The sequence below is a fragment of the Fomitiporia mediterranea genome, assembly GCF_000271605.1.
Source record: "Fomitiporia mediterranea MF3/22 unplaced genomic scaffold FOMMEscaffold_6, whole genome shotgun sequence".
Classification (NCBI taxonomy): Eukaryota; Fungi; Basidiomycota; class Agaricomycetes; order Hymenochaetales; family Hymenochaetaceae; genus Fomitiporia; species Fomitiporia mediterranea.
This window is the reverse complement of record NW_006760391.1, coordinates 4,015,958-4,033,508: the sequence shown is the minus strand read 5'-3', so window position 1 is coordinate 4,033,508 and position 17,551 is coordinate 4,015,958. Positions and strand designations below refer to the sequence as shown.

The 17,551-nt window shown below is 41.7% G+C and overlaps 8 protein-coding genes across 8 annotated transcripts; 2 read left to right on the top strand and 6 right to left on the bottom strand.

Moving 5' to 3' along the window:
- Positions 1–1,587: 1,587 nt before the first annotated feature.
- Positions 1,588–2,978, top strand: FOMMEDRAFT_85509 (glycoside hydrolase; the record flags this gene model as incomplete). Its single annotated transcript, XM_007267112.1, has 4 exons — positions 1,588–1,685; positions 1,753–1,840; positions 1,931–2,076; positions 2,135–2,978. 4 exons carry the CDS (start codon positions 1,588–1,590, stop codon positions 2,976–2,978), a joined length of 1,176 nt encoding a protein of 391 aa, XP_007267174.1.
- A 641-nt stretch (positions 2,979–3,619) lies between these two features.
- On the bottom strand, positions 3,620–5,135 carry FOMMEDRAFT_168392 (pectin lyase-like protein; the record flags this gene model as incomplete). The annotated part of the gene is made up of 6 exons (XM_007267111.1): positions 3,620–3,921; positions 3,979–4,014; positions 4,072–4,372; positions 4,440–4,626; positions 4,682–4,824; positions 4,878–5,135. 6 exons carry the CDS (start codon positions 5,133–5,135, stop codon positions 3,620–3,622), a joined length of 1,227 nt encoding a protein of 408 aa, XP_007267173.1.
- Positions 5,136–6,010: 875 nt separating this feature from the next.
- On the bottom strand, positions 6,011–7,518 carry FOMMEDRAFT_187148 (uncharacterized protein; the record flags this gene model as incomplete). Its single annotated transcript, XM_007267110.1, has 6 exons — positions 6,011–6,315; positions 6,371–6,406; positions 6,463–6,762; positions 6,816–7,003; positions 7,062–7,204; positions 7,258–7,518. 6 exons carry the CDS (start codon positions 7,516–7,518, stop codon positions 6,011–6,013), a joined length of 1,233 nt encoding a protein of 410 aa, XP_007267172.1.
- A 309-nt stretch (positions 7,519–7,827) lies between these two features.
- On the top strand, positions 7,828–9,565 carry FOMMEDRAFT_108695 (uncharacterized protein; the record flags this gene model as incomplete). Its single annotated transcript, XM_007267109.1, has 6 exons — positions 7,828–7,979; positions 8,040–8,213; positions 8,267–8,401; positions 8,450–8,474; positions 8,523–8,562; positions 8,614–9,565. The coding sequence occupies 6 exons, from the start codon at positions 7,828–7,830 to the stop codon at positions 9,483–9,485; spliced, it is 1,398 nt and encodes a 465-aa protein (XP_007267171.1). The 3' UTR covers positions 9,486–9,565.
- Positions 9,566–11,072: 1,507 nt separating this feature from the next.
- On the bottom strand, positions 11,073–11,716 carry FOMMEDRAFT_20535 (uncharacterized protein). Its single transcript, XM_007267108.1, has 3 exons — positions 11,615–11,716; positions 11,479–11,549; positions 11,073–11,419 (listed from the first exon to the last, which is right to left on the bottom strand). Exons 1-3 carry the CDS (start codon positions 11,624–11,626, stop codon positions 11,281–11,283), a joined length of 222 nt encoding a protein of 73 aa, XP_007267170.1. The 5' UTR covers positions 11,627–11,716; the 3' UTR covers positions 11,073–11,280.
- Positions 11,717–12,003: 287 nt separating this feature from the next.
- FOMMEDRAFT_84681 (uncharacterized protein) lies at positions 12,004–12,276 on the bottom strand (the record flags this gene model as incomplete). The annotated part of the gene is made up of 2 exons (XM_007267107.1): positions 12,004–12,182; positions 12,249–12,276. The coding sequence occupies 2 exons, from the start codon at positions 12,274–12,276 to the stop codon at positions 12,004–12,006; spliced, it is 207 nt and encodes a 68-aa protein (XP_007267169.1).
- Positions 12,277–12,684: 408 nt separating this feature from the next.
- Positions 12,685–13,127, bottom strand: FOMMEDRAFT_84465 (uncharacterized protein; the record flags this gene model as incomplete). The annotated part of the gene is made up of 2 exons (XM_007267106.1): positions 12,685–12,930; positions 12,981–13,127. Coding segments are annotated over 2 exons (393 nt in total), but the record flags the coding sequence as incomplete, so codon positions are not given.
- Positions 13,128–16,595: 3,468 nt separating this feature from the next.
- On the bottom strand, positions 16,596–17,063 carry FOMMEDRAFT_156868 (uncharacterized protein; the record flags this gene model as incomplete). The annotated part of the gene is made up of 1 exon (XM_007267105.1): positions 16,596–17,063. The coding sequence occupies one exon, from the start codon at positions 17,061–17,063 to the stop codon at positions 16,596–16,598; it is 468 nt and encodes a 155-aa protein (XP_007267167.1).
- Between the last annotated feature and the right edge of the window lie 488 nt (positions 17,064–17,551).

Genomic DNA, 17,551 nt, shown 5'->3' with positions numbered 1-17,551 from the left:
GTCAAGACTCTTAATAAAGTAATGAATTTTCTGCAACATTCAATTCAAATCACAGTACCAAAATAAGTTGGCAGTTTATAATATAGTAGTGTATACTCCAAATATACCAATTTTAATATGAGTTAAATTGTCTTCACTCTATTAATTGATAACTTAAGTTAACAAGTTGGTTTCTCATGGTAGCATTTGTAGACCAACTGACGCATCTGAATAAATTTGACTGAGTGTATACAGGTTCAAACAGGGACAAAAAATTCTTCTTAAATTAACTAGAAATTCCACATCTCATATTTTTTAATTCTTTTTTCTCTTTCATGTTGATACCATCATACTCTACATTTTCATGTGAGGAATTTCTTTTAAATTTTTTATTTATTAAGATACAAGCATTTCTTTCAGTAAGATAGTAGTAAATCAGCCATATCTTGTTCAATATTGAAATATAAGAAAATTCCTCACACAAATCTCAAGATTTACATAGTAATAACTTTAAAATGATTTTTAATGATTTTTAAATCTGTTGTGGAAAGAGAAGAGACATTAATAAGAAAGCATTCAAACTCTTGACACAAGAATGTGTTCCGGCCATCACGCGGCAGGCCGTGGGAATGTCCGCGTCGACCTTTGCAAATGCCGACCCCCAATATGTGTGATAGCCTTTTAGGGAGAATTCTGAGGGTCTGTGAAACATTCGTGCTTTCTGTGGCAGTGAGTTGCACATTTCTACAACTTCAGTCGGACAGCATTCTAAATATATGCTCTGTCCGGCGCGATTCCGGATTGTATGAGCATTTGATCAGCTGGTGAAGGTGTTTGCAATTTGTTCAGTCGGATTGGGGCACAGAGATGCAGGATGCCCACAGTCCTGCAAGAAAGTTGAACTTGTTGTTGAGTGCTAGTTTGTTGATACAATATCTGCCACCAAGCATATAATATCAATATAATCCTGAAGTAATTACTGATTCTCATTTTTTAGAATATCACACACTGTCTTATGTTTTATTTTTTGTTTCAACTTAACACAGAAAGATTGTACTCTTGTTTTCATATCGAGCAGGTCCTGCGTTGCTCCCTATTTTCCCACTTCACTTATAGCCAATCCTTTAAGTTATAAAAACTATCTTGAGATCCTCCGTGCTGTTATCTGATTCTGTCTCTGTTTCGAAGAACTAAGTGTTTGTTAAGCAGGATTTGTCAAGTGTAAGAGTGTATTCGTGGGAACGGCTTTCGTCACCAACCGCGGTGCAGTCACCAGCGCTAAGGTTAAGTCATAAACTTAATATGAACACATGAGCACGAAGAAGCGACTGAAGTCCAACCTTGCAATGATGAGAATCACAAGCAGATGCACTTGTCTACCTGTCAGCCCTATGCTCCCGAACTAAAAATAAAAGCTATATGAAGCGGCGTCCTTGCTGGCCATAATGCTTCTTCTACCCCTCGAGCGCTGGCATGCATACCTTCATCCCCTCCTGTATCCTCTTCATTTCCGCTCAAGTAGTATTCGCCAAACTTGATTCGCGTTCGTCACAGCGATTGGATGGAAACAATGACATAGGCGTAGACTTAGACATTGGAACTGCTAACATGGTCTCGTCTGCTTGGTACACTGGGTGGCACGCTCAGGATTTCACGCTTGATGATGTGCCTTGGAACAAGTACACACATTTAACGTATGCTTTCAGGTGATATATTTCTTTCTCTTCTTTTGTAGTTACATGCTTACTGATGCTCAAATTTACATGTCGACAGAGAAACCACACAAGATCCTTCAAATATCACCCTCCCTGAACCCGGTGCTCGACTCCTTCCTCAATTTGTCGCCAAGGCGCACGAAAACGTAAGAGCTATAAATCAACGATATCTTTATTCGAGGTTTATCCGCTCCGACGTTATCTTTCCATAAAACTGATGTCGATTATCTATACAGGGCGTAAAGGCATTTCTGTCGCTAGGTGGCTGGACCGGATCGCAATACTTCTCAACTAACGTTGGCAATGAGAAGAACCGCACGAAATTTGTCAATGCCATAAATGAACTCGTGTCCTTGTATCATCTTGATGGTATCGACTTTGAGTACGTCAGACTTCACATTCTGTTTTAAGAATTCTGTTTTATGTCCTTGCGTACATAGCTGGGAATCTCCTGGACATCAGGGCATCGGATGCAACACAATCTCACCAAACGATACTGCCAATTTTCTGTCACTCCTACAAGAACTTCGTAGAACGCCGACTGGCTCCTCTATCACGATATCTGCTGCAGTCGGTCTCACACCATTCGCTGACGAAACGGGACAGCCCTCCACCAACGTTACTGGCTTCGCCAAAGTCATAGATTATATCGAAATCATGAACTATGATGTCTGGGGTAGTTGGAGTACCAGCGTCGGCCCGAATGCACCGCTTAACGACACCTGCGCGAGTGCGGAACACCAGCAAGGCAGCGCTGTCTCAGCAGTTGCGGCATGGACTGCCGCGGGCATGCCACCGAATCAAATCGTACTCGGAGTTGCTTCCTATGGCCACTCATTTGCCGTCAACGCATCCTCTGCGTTCAACGGCACCAACTCCAAGACGGAACTCGCTCCTTACCCAGCATTTAACGCATCCGAATTTCCTGTCGGCGATGCATGGGATGACCAGCCAAGTATTGACATTTGCGGCGTTTTCGAACAACAAGGCGGCGAGCAGGACTTTTGGAATCTAGTAGACTCGGGGATGCTTCTTCCAAATGGCACACCCGCTCCTAACACCCCCTATCGCTTCGACGATTGTAGTCAGACCGATTACGTTTACAACACGACTGCGAGTGTGATGATCAGCTACGATGGACCTAGAGCATTCGCTGCGAAGGGCGAGTTTATTAAGAACGTGGGCTTGCGAGGATTTGCAATGTGGGAGGCTGGTGGTGATAAGAATAACACACTGCTCAATGCTATTCGAGCTAGCGCTGGATTTGACAACTATATTATTTGATTTTAGTATTGTGATAAACCTTATATTAGGCTCGTCTGCCTGCACCGTTCACCATATCTCGGGATCAGTATCAATCGAGACTGCTGCAGCCCTCATTCTAGTCGGAATGGAACTCGGATGAAGAACTTAGATGCCAATATTGATGGTCTAAATAGCACTTGAAGGTCCCCATCAACAAAACATGTGAGATTATAAAGGGCTGTATCATCCTAATATGACCAGGATGCGCAGTATAATGTATTTGAATAAGACACGTCGAATAACCTTAGCAAGTAGAGTTGCATTATGCTTTGTTTGTGGCATTTTCCTTCCACGCTTGGAGCATCACAACATAGTACGATGTGGTGTCAATGAAATATGGAGAAGGGCACAATGTAAACAAGGTCTCACTTTCCTATGTGGAGTAGCGAAGAGCTTTGTAGCCGGCACAAGCACGATTGCTGGAAGTCTCTGCAGAGGCGTGTGTTATACAAAGCTTCGAAACCATGGTGAGACTTGTAGTCGCAGTTCCACTGCAGAAGTTGAATGCAGATTCCAAAAAAATTTGCGTTTCACTTGAGGTATTTGAGTGTACAGCAAAAAGTAGAGCATTTATTCCTCCATTATCAATCAACGAATTCATATCCAACTAATGCTACCATTCAGTTCGTACACTGGAACCCTATAGGATCAACCACATTGCTACATTCAATCTCCCTCCCAGATCCATTTGTCTGGACCGCATCAAACCCGAGTAGGCTAATCTCGGGACATGGAGCGGCGGCGCTGCACTGTAATTCCGCAAGGATATCCGTGTCCACAGTCCCACGGATATTCTCCCAGGTAATGTCAGAAATCTGGAACTGCGAAGTATCGCATCCACCGGTTTGTCCGTTGTATGACGTGCATTGCGTAATGTACGCCGCGGAACGAGTCAAGTTTCCCACCTCAAAGTCCCTGAATGCTGAAAATAGGCTTTAATATTCAGCTACATAATTCAGAAGCCTGAAGCGCCACTCACTGATATTTCTAGCATATCCGATTCCACCTCCTCCACCTATAGACATTTCAATCAGCTAGTGCGCAATTTGATAATGACGGCGACGCTTTATACCGTTAGGTGGGAATCCTTTCTGAATACCAGTCCACGTCTTGACATACCCAGGTTGTGAGCACTCTGTGCAAATGATGCGCTCCGCAAGTACGTTCTCGATGAATTCGTATACTTCCAAGTATTGCCCAATAGAGCCTATCGCAATGCCACCGCTATGGTAGAAGTGTGAATCCTGCACTAATATATTCGAGGAGTTGGCCTTCGGAGAAATGGCGTCATCTCCGTTATCGACAGTCCAATTTCGGAACACCAAATTGTTGGAATAAAACGTATCAACGCCATCAGTATTCTGTACAGGGTTCTAATAGAAATAATAGAGATGATCAAACTCAGAGTTCACGGATTTAAAGCGGGGGAAAAGTACTTACCGAGTTGTTCGAAGTACTATTGACGTAAATATTCTGGAGCAAGAGATTCTCGGAATACGTGATTGCCATGGACCAAAACTGGGATTGAACAAATCGCATGCCATCGAAGACGGAGTCAGATGTATTCGTAATGACAAGACTAATAGGCCGTCCCGCTAAGTTCGAGGCTCCCGCCGCAAGGTCGTACCTAGAATGCTGTCTCAACTATCGAGGTGATTGCTAGCCAGGATTCATCGACGTACCATAGTTGCCCGTTTCCGTCAAATGTTCCAATATTGTGCCCCACCCATAAGATATCAGTTCCACCGAGCCTCCACGCCGTTGTCTGATTTTGGTACCCTAGTGGAAGGCTGTTGTTTCTCCAATAATCGAGATCAGTACCCCACTGCATGACCATAATTAATAGACTACCAGGGAAACCCTTCAACTTGAACGTACTAGAAGATAGCCGCGATTGTCAATCTTGACATTTTTCAACCCAGTCGTGTTCATGACACTTTCAATATGATAAGTGCCGCTCTCAAATATGATGGTACTGTCCTCAGAGCATCGCTCGAAGGCCGTTACAATTGCCGGAGAGTCATCACCACCAGATGCGTCCGGGCTGAGTCTGCAAACTTTGTTCGCAAGCTCAGGATTGAATCGTCCAAGGACTAAGACAAGGAGCGATGAGAGGGCCAGCAACAGACCGAGCATCTTTGGATTCTCGTTGAAAATTAGCAGGAAAGGATAAAATTTATATCTTTCCAAGAAGCTAACACGTTCGTTGCGGTCCGCTCAGATATGTCAGGTGCCACCAAGAACATCACAGAATTTGTTCGTTCAAACGTCATGTGCAAGTGCCATGGCTGCGATGATCGGACGAAGCAAAAGAGAGAAGAAAATGTATTTCGGTTGTAGACGGACTCGAAACAACTAGCAGAAGAGAAACGAGAAGGTTCCAATGACAGATGCATCATGGTATGTTCAAGACGGCTCCGAAGAGGGAAACTTGAATTTGAAAGCATCCGTATCGCGTATCACATGACAAAGGAATGGCACGTGTGAAGGAATCTAAAAGATTAACATTCCATAATTTAGAACGACAGTAGTCAATGCCTCCTACACATTCTACTTTACAGACTCAAAGATATCATTCACTCTTTACCTTGCTATTAATGTTTCCAAAATTACTGCTGGCAATAAGTAGGATAAATCTGCTCCTAACATACACAATCCTTTCATTGACTTTAATCAAAAGGACAATTTTTACAATACAACTACAAATGTGATAATAAGCAATGCATTGCTAGTCCCGGAGGAGCATTTGCTGCACAGAGTACCTTTATTTGAAGCGTTGGTCGGTTAGTTTAGCTTTACAATGTGGGAGGCTTGTGACAAGAATGGTATTGTTTTAGACCCACTCGTATAGCTGTTGGCTTCAACAAGGATTGCTTGCAGTAATAGTCTTTTTATAGTTTTGCTGCCAAGTCTAAGTACTGCTTGTTTCAGTCGAAATTGAGAATACATGTATTGTGACAACAACATATTCATGGACCAGTTACTACTCTAACTACTTCAGCTCCTGTATCTTATCCGTTCGTACACTGAAACCCTACTGGATTAACGATATTGCTACACTGGATCTCTCTCTCCGATCCATTCGCCTGAAGCATGTCGAATCCAAGCAAACTAATTCCGGGACACGGAGCAGATCCACTGCACTGCAACTCTGCAAGGACATTCGTGTCTATAGTCCCTCGAATATTCTCCCAGGCCATGTCTGATAACTGGAAGAGCGACGTGTCACATCCGTCTGTGGCTCCATCGAAAGATGTGCATTGTGTAATGTATGCTGCTGCACGTGTTAAGTTCTGTACTTGAAAATCTCTGAACGCTAACCCAATTTCATTATAAGCTGACGGATATTAGCAGTTCCAAGCAGCACTCACTTATATTCCTAGCATAACCAATACCTCCGCCTCCGCCTGCGGGTAGAGGTTTGTTAAATAATCGATGGATCGTGAAACAGTGCAACCCGTACCGTTAGGAGGATAACCCTGCTGGACACCAGTCCATGTCTTAACGTAAGCAGCATATTGACACTCGATACAAGTGATGCGTTCTGCAAATACGTTCTCAATAAATTCATACACTCCAGGATATTGCCCGATTGACCCAATCGCAACACCAACTCCATGGTAGAAACGTGAGTCTTGAATCAAAATATTCGATGAATTGGCCTTCGGGGCTATGAAGTCATCGTCGTTGTTGACAGTCCAATTACGGAATACCAAATCATCAGAGTAGAAAGTGTCAACGCCGTCAGTGTTTCGGGCAGGATTCTGGGAAGCATTTATTAATAGCGAATACAAGCAATAAACAAAGAGATTCTTGCGTGATTCATCGATGTACTGTTGATATAAATATTCTGGAGTAGAAGGCCCATGGAATACGTGATTGCCATTGTCCAAAATTGAGACTGAACAAATCGTATTCCATCAAAAACAGAGTCAGAAGTATTTGTAATAACAAGGCTGATAGGCCGTCCTGGAAGATTCGAAACTCCTTTTGTCAGATCATACCTGGGACCTCGTTCAGATATGCACTATAATGTTTATATTCAAGATAAATTAGACATACCAAAGTTGCCCGTTTCCGTCAAATGTCCCAATGTTGTGTCCTTCCCATAGTATATCGGACCCACCAAACCTCCATGCCGTCGTCATATTTAGGTACCCAAGCGGAATACCATTTTCTCGCCAATAATCGAGATCAGTACTCCACTGAAGAACCATCATGAACACGCGAATTCCAGAGTTTCCGAACATAACCTCACGAGAAGATAACCACGCATGTCGACCTTGACATTTTTCAACCCAGTTGTGATCATAATTCTTTCGATGTGGTACGTGCCGTTCTCGAATACAATGGTACTGTCCTGAGAGCATCGATCGAAAGCCGCCATAATTGCCGGAGAGTCATCACCACCAGATGTGTCCGGGCTGAGCGTGCACGCTTTTGTCGCACGCTCAGGCAAGAATCGAGCAAGGATCAAGCCATGGAGAGAAAATATGAGTAACAGTAAGTGAAAAATCATCGCAACGAAGTATTTCACCCGGCAGTGAGAAGTACATTTATATCAACGACATGAGACGAAGGATAACCATCGGTCCGCTCCCACATATCAGCTGCCTTAGCCTGCCTAGCAGATAGGTGCACGAAATAGACGCGTCTGTGTCATGTGTGAGCGTCATTGGATTTAATTATCGGATGAAACACGGTAGCTAAGCTGACCACCAACGATTACTCCTAAACGCGGAGTCTGAATATGTCGCGCGGAGATTGAACGCCTCCACTTTTGTCTCACGCACATCTTAGCGCTTCGTCAGCAAACACGGCGACCACAATGTCGAACATTGAGATATCTCAAGGACTTCTCCACTTGCCTGGTTCAAACCATGAAACGAAGGCGTTAGTACAAAAGTTGCTGGAGGAAGATCTCAAGAAGCATCATTGCTTCTACGGAAAACCCGGCTTCCATAACCACTTACCACACCAGTAAGTGTTACTTTATCCAGAATGCGTTCTGTGGCTTGAAACAGTGATAATGTCAATGAGCCTTCTCGCGTTATACGACCTTGGGGCTCCAGCAAAAGTGATGCAAGATATGTACAATCTAGAAGCCGAGGTACAAAGCCCAATCAATCTTGTCGACCGGAAGAACGAAACTGTTGCCCAATTGGATCTTACCATCACGAAAGAGAATTGGACCGAGCATCTTGGGCGCGAAGAGTATGTCCGGTCCGTTAAACTCTAGTTAAATTTCCGGCCTAAAGATTGAATAGGTACTACATCGCTTACCTTGAATTCTTCAAGACAGAAGTTCAGAAGGGAGTACCCGAATGCCTGGAGGAATATATTTTCTCTCCAAAAGCAAATGGAAACGAGAATTGCATGCTACTGAGAATTGTTGGTGGAGCGTACGCATGATCCAAATTTCTCTGCATAGTGACTCACCAGGGCTACAGTGCACATCCGCTAATACAAATTGGCGTAAGTTTTAATGTATCTCGAGTTTCACATGACTAACATGCATAGCAGTACGGAGTCGAATTTAACATGCCTGTCATAGCTGCCTCAGGTTTGCCATAGTTATACACCCTTGCCGCTGATGACTAATCTTAAGCTCCAGGACTGGCTGAAGTTGCAGTAACTAAACCTATTCCGCCGGCCTTGTATGATGATACTCCCGGCTCATCTGCGAAGAATGCAACGGTTCTATCCATAATTAAGCAGATGTACGACTCGGAAATATTAGTGCCGGTCATGCCATATCAACCCGAAGCATTCATCAGCGCACGAATGAAGGACGCAACGTCGAACGGCCGACCTGAAGAAATCTGTAGACTCTCCTCACAGATTCCGATCGAAGAGAACCCAAATGTCTCCGACCTCGACTCGCGCGTGAAAGAGTTGATCTGGGCTGCAACACTTCTCTTGGCATCAACAGGAAAGCATGAACGAAAGCCTCGTCTCGACTTCTTCCTCATGCATTTGCTTACATCCTCGCACTTTCTACCAACGTTGATCCATGCAGTTAAGACCCCGATAAACGCAACGCGCCTTCTCCGCATCTACGTATCAGTGCTGCTATTCCTTACGCTTCTTCGTGGCCGTCCACGAATTGACCCAACACTCATCATGACATACCCTGATACACCACGCCCTCCCAACTCGAAAGGCAATCCTGCAGATGTGAATCCGTGGCCGGCTATCATCGACGAAGTCATTCACGCACCAGATTCGCATACTGTTAAGACAATCCGCTCGTTGTATTATGCTGCACAGCACTATGGTGAGACGCCTCCTGGAGGCGCAATTGGAGCTTTTGACGACACCGGAAAGGAAATCTTGAGGGGTGCCGGAAAGCTGGATGGTACTATCTTTGTCCGTGCCGCAGGTATTGTGATGAATAACATGGGATGGCTCACGCACGGTCAGGAAGAGGGGAAGTGGGATAGAAGTGCGCTTGGATGGGATGATGCGTGGAATACTCCAGACTAGGAACCGATGAAATTCTCAAAGAGAAACCAATCATGTAGTCAGTGTATTATGTGTAACAGTACGTAAAAGTTATGATTGAGTTTAATAAGCCCTGTTCGTCTGTGATTTCTGACATCATATCAACCGCCTTGCTAAATGATTCCCATACCCAGTCTCACTCAAAGCATGCAACAAAATTGTACTTTTTGCAGCATTTCACCACTTCCGACCTGATCACAGTTTCCGAAGGATGGTCCATTCGAGAGAATATCAGATAGTAGAGAACTGCTATAGTATGCCAGTCAGACCTTCAGAATTCCTACTTCCAGTGGACATAAAACTCACGACAATTCACATGTACTGCTTGGACCACTTGTAATTATTCAACCAATCGAGCCTTTCGTCTCTCCGTCCTTTGAATGGGATGAGGGACTGCAGACATCCTCATAATCCATGGTGACTTCCTGCTCGAATGGAATGCATTAATTCACCAACTATGACTTGAATCAGACAAACATGCAGCAAAGTAGAAGAACATACATTGTGTACACCAGCCATTGGAGAGCTAGTAGTGTATGCTAGTCAAATCTCAATAGCCTTGGTGATTCTTACTTTGGTGATATAAAGCTTACAAGGGACCAGAAGTAAGACCCGATCCACCCAATCCACCTGAGCACTTGGAACCTAGGAATTTGCAAATAGCATCACGTATAGAAGCTTCCTAGACAGATGACATTTAATTATAGTCCATCTAATTAGAAAAAATTCATATCAGACCAGCACGTAACAAGAGAAACGACGGACGTGGCGGCTCTGAGGATTCACAAGTGTGTCGAGGGCAGCATAGTCGCGATTGCATGTGTTGTGACACTTGAGAGCAACAGCCTTCTGGATGACACTGAACAACAGGAAACTGACAGAGGTACATTCCTTGATGTTGAACATCATGTTGGTTTGATGAATCCAAAGAGTGCAAGATGCAGCGTTCCCCTTTATATACAGTATATACATTGCCTCTCACGAATTCGGGCATCAAGCTTGTTACAAAAGGAAACATACATCAGACGTGCTCACGACAGGCCATTAATCAAACTGAATTAATTATCTTGTCTTGAAGATGCTTTGAATTGCTTGGGAACTGGATACTGCAAGCGTTGTTGTGTAAACTCTCATTTGTTTAATGGCTTTGTACAACTAATAGACTTTCAAAGGAAGAAGCACAAGTGTGCTGCAATCGAGGAAAACCTGCTGATGCATGATGTAGGGGCTTTGAAGAACCGAAACGAATTACCTAATCAAGCAAGATACCGGCAGGAACAAGTGAACAGGCCATGCCGACTGGAAAGGAAATCTTGAATAATGCAATCATATTTGTCAATACTACCAATATTATGATGAATAACATGGAGTGGTTCACGCACGGGTTAAGGGCTGAAATGGGGTAGAAGCACAGTCATTTTATGTCTTTCCAGCTATGTGACTTATGACTCATGAGTAGAGAGTAAATTCGCATGAGGCGTGGTAAGTCTCCCATGTGTTTAGGTAGCCAGCTTGCGTCATACTGTTTCTGCAACAATTTTGTGGTTTAGATGATAGAGTCTCTTATGGGGGGTTGTTTATTGGGGAGCAAAGTAGGAAACGAATGATTAGCAAACATGAAAATAAGGATATAGTGCACAGATAGAAAACGAACTAAGGATTCTCCTTTTGTAATATACCTCTGACGACACGTCCCATAGAAACAATCCCATGCTATCTAACCAAACGACATTACCCTTTTCAGGGGACAAAGAAAGTGACGCGTGTGCCCGACAGTCTAAATCTCGAACCCGTATGAACGCATGCACTTGACGTGAGCAGCTACGAGTGCCTTGCATTTCTCGTTTGCGACATCCGGGTCAGTCTGCATGTAGCATTCGTCTCGCGCTCGTTTCGTGTCTGGACACGCACAGCACCTGAAGGGATAATGTTTGTGATTAGGCTCGTTTAAAAAGCCCGGACTAATCAAACGCACGGCTTGAGACCTTGGGGATTCAGATTGACTGGTTTCGTCTCTGGAGGCAGGGTGCCCCACCAACCTGTGAGCTGTCATTACAAGAGTTGTGCTTCTTCAGTTATTTCTTCGCCACGCCAAACACTCAATAGCATACCTTCTCGAACATATCCAACAGCGTCACAGGTGTAACGACTCAGAAGGAAGGATGAAGTGACAAATGTTTCTTCGGATAGGCCCTGGCATGGTAACCATCCGCGCGTACCGCGATCCATACCGTGGTTTTTTCTTACCGCGGTAAATTTTCTCACGGTTACCGCGGTAAACCACCGTACCGTGCCAATCTTCGAGTACCACTGTAGAATATAACTATTCTTTTTTCTACTTAATTCTCAGTTGATAATCTTATTGTTTCAGATTAAATATAAGTATATACAATATAATTGTTTTATTTAGTAATAAATAAAGACATTATTAGGGTATATATTTTAAATTTCTACAATGAAAGTCCTCCAAATCAGCATGAAAAAAGTAAGGAATGGTGGATTAAGACATCTTTTGTCTAATTATTTCAATTGCATGATCAATAGTAGGAAATAAAGGAGTTCCATCCCAAAAACCAACAGCCATTTTAGCTTTGAAAGTGTTTGAAGAAGTGGAATGTTGTATAAAATTAAGTTGACACCTTCCAACAGAGAATGCTCTTTCTGCATCAACTGAGGTAGCTATAACAAAGAAATAGATAAGACTCTTAAATATATAAGGAAAATATAACAGAAAGTAAAGCTTACCAGGAGCAGAGCAAAAGTCTATTCCCATCCAAGCTATACTAGGCTGATATGCCTCTATAGAATACTAGTATTGTATAACTCTACCTGAAGACTGAATAGTTAATGTAGAGACTTGAGGTTCAGACAAATAAGCTTGTATTGCATCATATGGACCTTCATCAATAGTATCACACTGAGTGAGATAGTGTGAACAAGACTAAAAATATATTAGACATATATTATATAATACAAATGAAGTACTTACTGGCTGTAAAGGGCATGTTTGTCTAGATGAAGATGTACAATTTGGATTGTATTACTTGTAGGACTGCTCCCAGCATTGGATTACAAGACTCTAGATCTCTTGAACCACAGTTTCAGGAAAGTTCCTCTTAGTAAACTATTCCAACTTCTTGTCTGGCAACATTACTGTATAACAAACACTATTAGAATCCTGTTACAATTTTAAGAATGTAAATAACATACCAACAGTAATAAAATATACTTCACACTCTCTAGTGAGAGTGAAGTACTTGTCACAAACAAGTATTCCAGCTCTAGCAGCAATACAAAGAATGTTAGGCAAATTCTCATCCTTACTAGCACATTCAAGTGTCTGACAAATGTCAAGCAACATAGGAATTACATCAGAAATGAGAGGAACCTCTGCTTTTGAAAAAAGTTGAGTAGGTTCCTCAAGAATCTGTATATGAAATAGGTTAGAAGAGTTAGATAAGTACTGTAAGGACTTACTGAAAGAACATGAAGTAAATCTTGTACAAGAGTTTGTTGAGAAGAATTAAGAATGAAATTTTGAAGTTTCAAATGCTGGACACCAATTAACTGTTCAACAATAGGGTATAAGAGGAGGTATGATTCAATACAAGCAAAATCAGAATTCTACTGAGTAGCAACTTAGCAATCCAGCATTTACTTATTACCATCAATTTTAGAGTTAGGATTATTAACTTCAGTATCAACCAACTTATCAAACCATTCCTTCAAATGTGGTGAATCATTCACCTGTTTTGTAAGACTAGCAATCTAATTATTATTTTAGTATAATATATTTGAAAGAAAGAGTATGAATACCTTATATAAAACCATTTCTGTACTCTGTAACTTATTCTGCTCAACCTGTACACCCCTTCCTTACATGTTAGTAATGGCTTTGTTTTAAATAGAAGTAGTAACATATGTATCATGAACTGATTGCCTATCATCATATGTACTAGTATTATCCTTAGTAAGAGAAGTAACAAGCTCCTCTTCCTCAGGTGTAAGCTGCTCTCCAGGTTCAATCACAACCTCAGTCAGAGAAGGATTAGGATTACTATAGAGCTGATAGACCCTAATCTTGACAACTTTACACAGCTTTGCTAGACAGAAAAACAACAAAAGGACTGTCTAGACATAAGTAGTAAATAGACAGTGTAGTATAACTTGTAAAATACTATACTTACCTTTGTAACAAGATTGACAATGTGAGCAAAACAATGTACACACAATTTCATACTATGAAATGTTAGTACAAGCTTTTCTAGCTCAGTCACTATTGTATTACAGTTACCTGCATTGTCTATACAGAGTACATGTACTTATAACATAGTAATCAGTAATGTACAGAACATTCATAGGAATGACACATACATGCTTAGTAAGTTTGTATTACTAAAGGTACTGTATCAGTTCCTAGGCCAGATATTGACCTGTATAGCCCTGAGTCAGGCTAAAAGAAATATTTGTTAGGACCTTATAGTGTAGAGCTATTTAGACTGCCTTAATAATCTGAGAGATGATAGTCAAGGACAGTAATAACAACATGACTATAGTAGCTGGCTTGAAGAGCAATTACACTCCTGTTTCTTCACATATAGATACTAATACTGATACTATGACAGTTAGCTTAAAGAGCAATCATGCTCCTGTTTCTTTATGTGTGGATACTAATACTGATACTATAGCACTACATCCATCATTATTGCCTCTGCCAAACTATAATACATACTAAAGCTAGGTAATGACTTTGGTAGGCATTTGCTGTTACACTTGCCTTTCAATCAAATAATACTTACTGAATAAATTCAAGGATTGTTTGATGCACCTTCCCAGAATCAGACCAGATAACCACAACTCTAAGATAAGAAGCACTCATTAGTACAGTCTAACCATTAATTACAAGATGCACATTTCTTACACAATTCTAAATGTATTTAATTAGATGTAGAAGGAAAAAAGTATATTTGTACTTACCTTGAAGTAGTTCCTTACTTGAATTGACAAGCCAGTATAAATGACTTTAATGTTGCTTGAAACAGTGTCAGGGCTCAGTAGAGATACACTAGGTTAGAGTATTACAACTTTAAGTGTATAATAGTAATCCTTCACAAAATTGAAGGGCTGGTTGCTTTTTACACAGTAAAGAGTAATAAGAGTACAATGAGTAGCTTCAGAATAAATAATAGGTGGTTGGGTAGCATTTGTTGTATGACCTCTTGAATTAGTACAGACAATAGCAGAATTAAGGAGTAGTAATGTACTGTTCTTTGTACTCATTTGTACACACTTGATTTCTTAGTAGTTTGGACTGTCATACATACAATTGAAGATGAAGAAGATTTTCCTCATTCTATTATGCTCAACATGTCTGACAGAAATGTTATAGTGCTGATATGCTAGAGAAGTCCATTTAACATAGTAGGGAGCTGAATATACAAGAAGTTATTATTATTTGACCAATATTAACACATATACATTTAGAATAATATAATCTGCATTACTAATAAAAGAACTACAATACAGAGCAAAAAAAAGATAGAAAGGAAGAAAGGAAGAAAGTATACCAAGTATTTCCTCATCATTCATATCCCAAACCTCCTCATCTGTCATGTCATACACTGAACTGACAGTCTTCCTCTTCCTTTTTGGAGCTAATAGAATAGCTGCTGGGGCTGGTGCTTCTGCCAGACATTTATGAAATTCAGCTTGATGTGCTGATGGTATGGATGGTGTGGGAGAAGAAGCACCAGGGGTAGAAACCAGAACTCTGGTACAATTATAATGAAACTGAGCATAGATACTAGTAGGAGATAGAGAAGAATAGCTTTGAGACATTTTTTTTGGGCTTAGAGTATGTATTAGAGTAAGATGTAGCAAGTAACGAGTTCAAATGAGTGTCTTCGGTTAGAGTATTTTTTTCCCTCAGCATCGGTGGACACGCAGTAAACCACGGTAACCGTGGGAATCCTTACCGCGGTACGGTTACCGTGAGAGTTTCCTTACCGCGGTATGGATCCACGGAAAACCCCATCCATTCTAGGGCCTATCTTCGGAGGAGAACGGGAAGTTATTGCATCACGTGCTGTGTCATAATGAAGGAATTGTAATATTAATTTCTCCTCGGTGAGGCTGCTGAGGCTGCTGAGGCATAGAAAATTAGGAATACATTATGTGAAATTCTAAGGGGTAATATTTGACAAATAAAACCAGTTTGTTATGAATATTTACTAGATAAAAGCGGCTTAGAGATAAGGGAGCAGGTGGAGTTGGTGAATCTTGTAATTATAATGAATAATTCTTTAGCCGTGCGAATTATCTACTTGTAACCGTGAGAACAAACTGACACGAGTACAATCTCACCTTTCAGTGAGTGACAATCTCCTTAATTATGATGAACATGTCTTAACACTCTTTCGACTTGGCCGAGTCCACGAAAACGTCATCGGGAAGGAAATTTCCAGATGACGAGAAAATCATGTACAGAATCGGCATTGTTTGAGTTGAACTGAGAGGGGCGAAGTATTGCGGTCAATAAAGAGAAGTAGAAGACTGGATAGGACCGCATCCCCCGATCATCAATGATCACGGTGAATCGCAAAGGGAAATGATTCGCATTCAATGGCTGCTACAACGAGGCTGTGAGTAACTAGCGGAACCAATGTTGATAGACACGATTACTACCAGAGCGAATGGATGTTGTAAGGAATTAGAAATAAAAATGCACAGTAACAGGTTTCGCTCATCCATCACCAGATAGCAGGCCTACTCGCACAGATTATCGGATGAAGGCGGTTCTGTTAATGGACATACTCTAGAACTACTACGAGGCTCAGATATTCTGGAACAGATCAGCGATTTGCTTTTTGGAGATTTCCTGATGACATACCCGGTATCTCCTAATTCTCCTGAATACAACTAATAATGATGGCATGCATTGAGCATTAGTGGGTTTCATGTCAGCACTTTATCCCATCCAGCAACCGAGCCTTTCTTGTGAGGCTCATAACAAGTAAATGCTCTGACTGACCACCTAGCCTTTTCTCATCGTGATAGTGTTACCAAGCCAGCCAAGGCCATTGAGCAAGTATCCTAGCACTCGAGAATTCCCAGTTCCTGTCCATCTTCCTCCCGACTAGAATCAACGGACGAAAGTGATGGTAGTTGTTGATAAAAAGAAACGTTGAGAGAAATGCAAAGATGAGCATACCATTTCTGGAATATTCGGCATCGCGCATCAATGACTGGTTGAACTCCGCCGGAAAATGATGATCGTAGCAATTCTTCGTTCGAGGACACCGACACAGGCAACGGACTCGAGAGTCGAGATCGTCGTCTATGTAACGGAACTGCGATGTACACTTCCTGCAAACAAGTGCTATACAAACACCATCTGGAATCAATCTCTGAAATTGCTATCTCTGTTTGTAGACTTCGGCTCAGCAGCTCGCCGGTTGGCTCTGGCGCTTGCTTCTCTCTTCTGCTACTGCTTGCATTCCTGCAACACTGGTATATCGAGTTTAGAAAGCCTCGTGCTATGTGCACAATATTCATACGCATGAGGAATTGCCAATCTGTGCTCTTGGTTTCAAAGAGGACAGCCAGAGCGCTTATTGAAGTACTGTTTAAAGAGAGTCGTTTGCCAATGAAGACAAGGCGATTTTCAAATTGCGGGAGGTAGAACTTCACTCTGACTATTTATATTTAACCTGAACTATCGGGAATCGCCTAGCTATGTCCGATTTTTGACGTTATCCGCTCGGTTTTATAATTTGGTATCTGAAACGATTTACAGTTGAAAATATCTTATTGCATAACGTCGGGAGAGGCCTCAGACCTATGCAATATGAGCAATATGCATTATGGTAACCGTGCGAAAACATTACTTAATTAGGAACCCAAAATTCGATATTACTTTTCAATTTATTTGAAGACATATACACTATGACAAGAAAATAAGCACATATTTAGAGCATCAAGAAAGACAACCAAGACAATGACAAGTACAGTAAATGTGTATATCACTGTAAAACTCAAGAAATAGTTTG

Excerpts from the sequence above, each read along its gene's own strand:
- FOMMEDRAFT_20535 (XM_007267108.1), bottom strand. Across the intron at positions 11,420-11,478 it reads AATCCCCAAGGTCTCAAGCC|GTGCTGTGCGTGTCCAGACA; the intron begins GTGCGTTTGATT and ends TTATCCCTTCAG.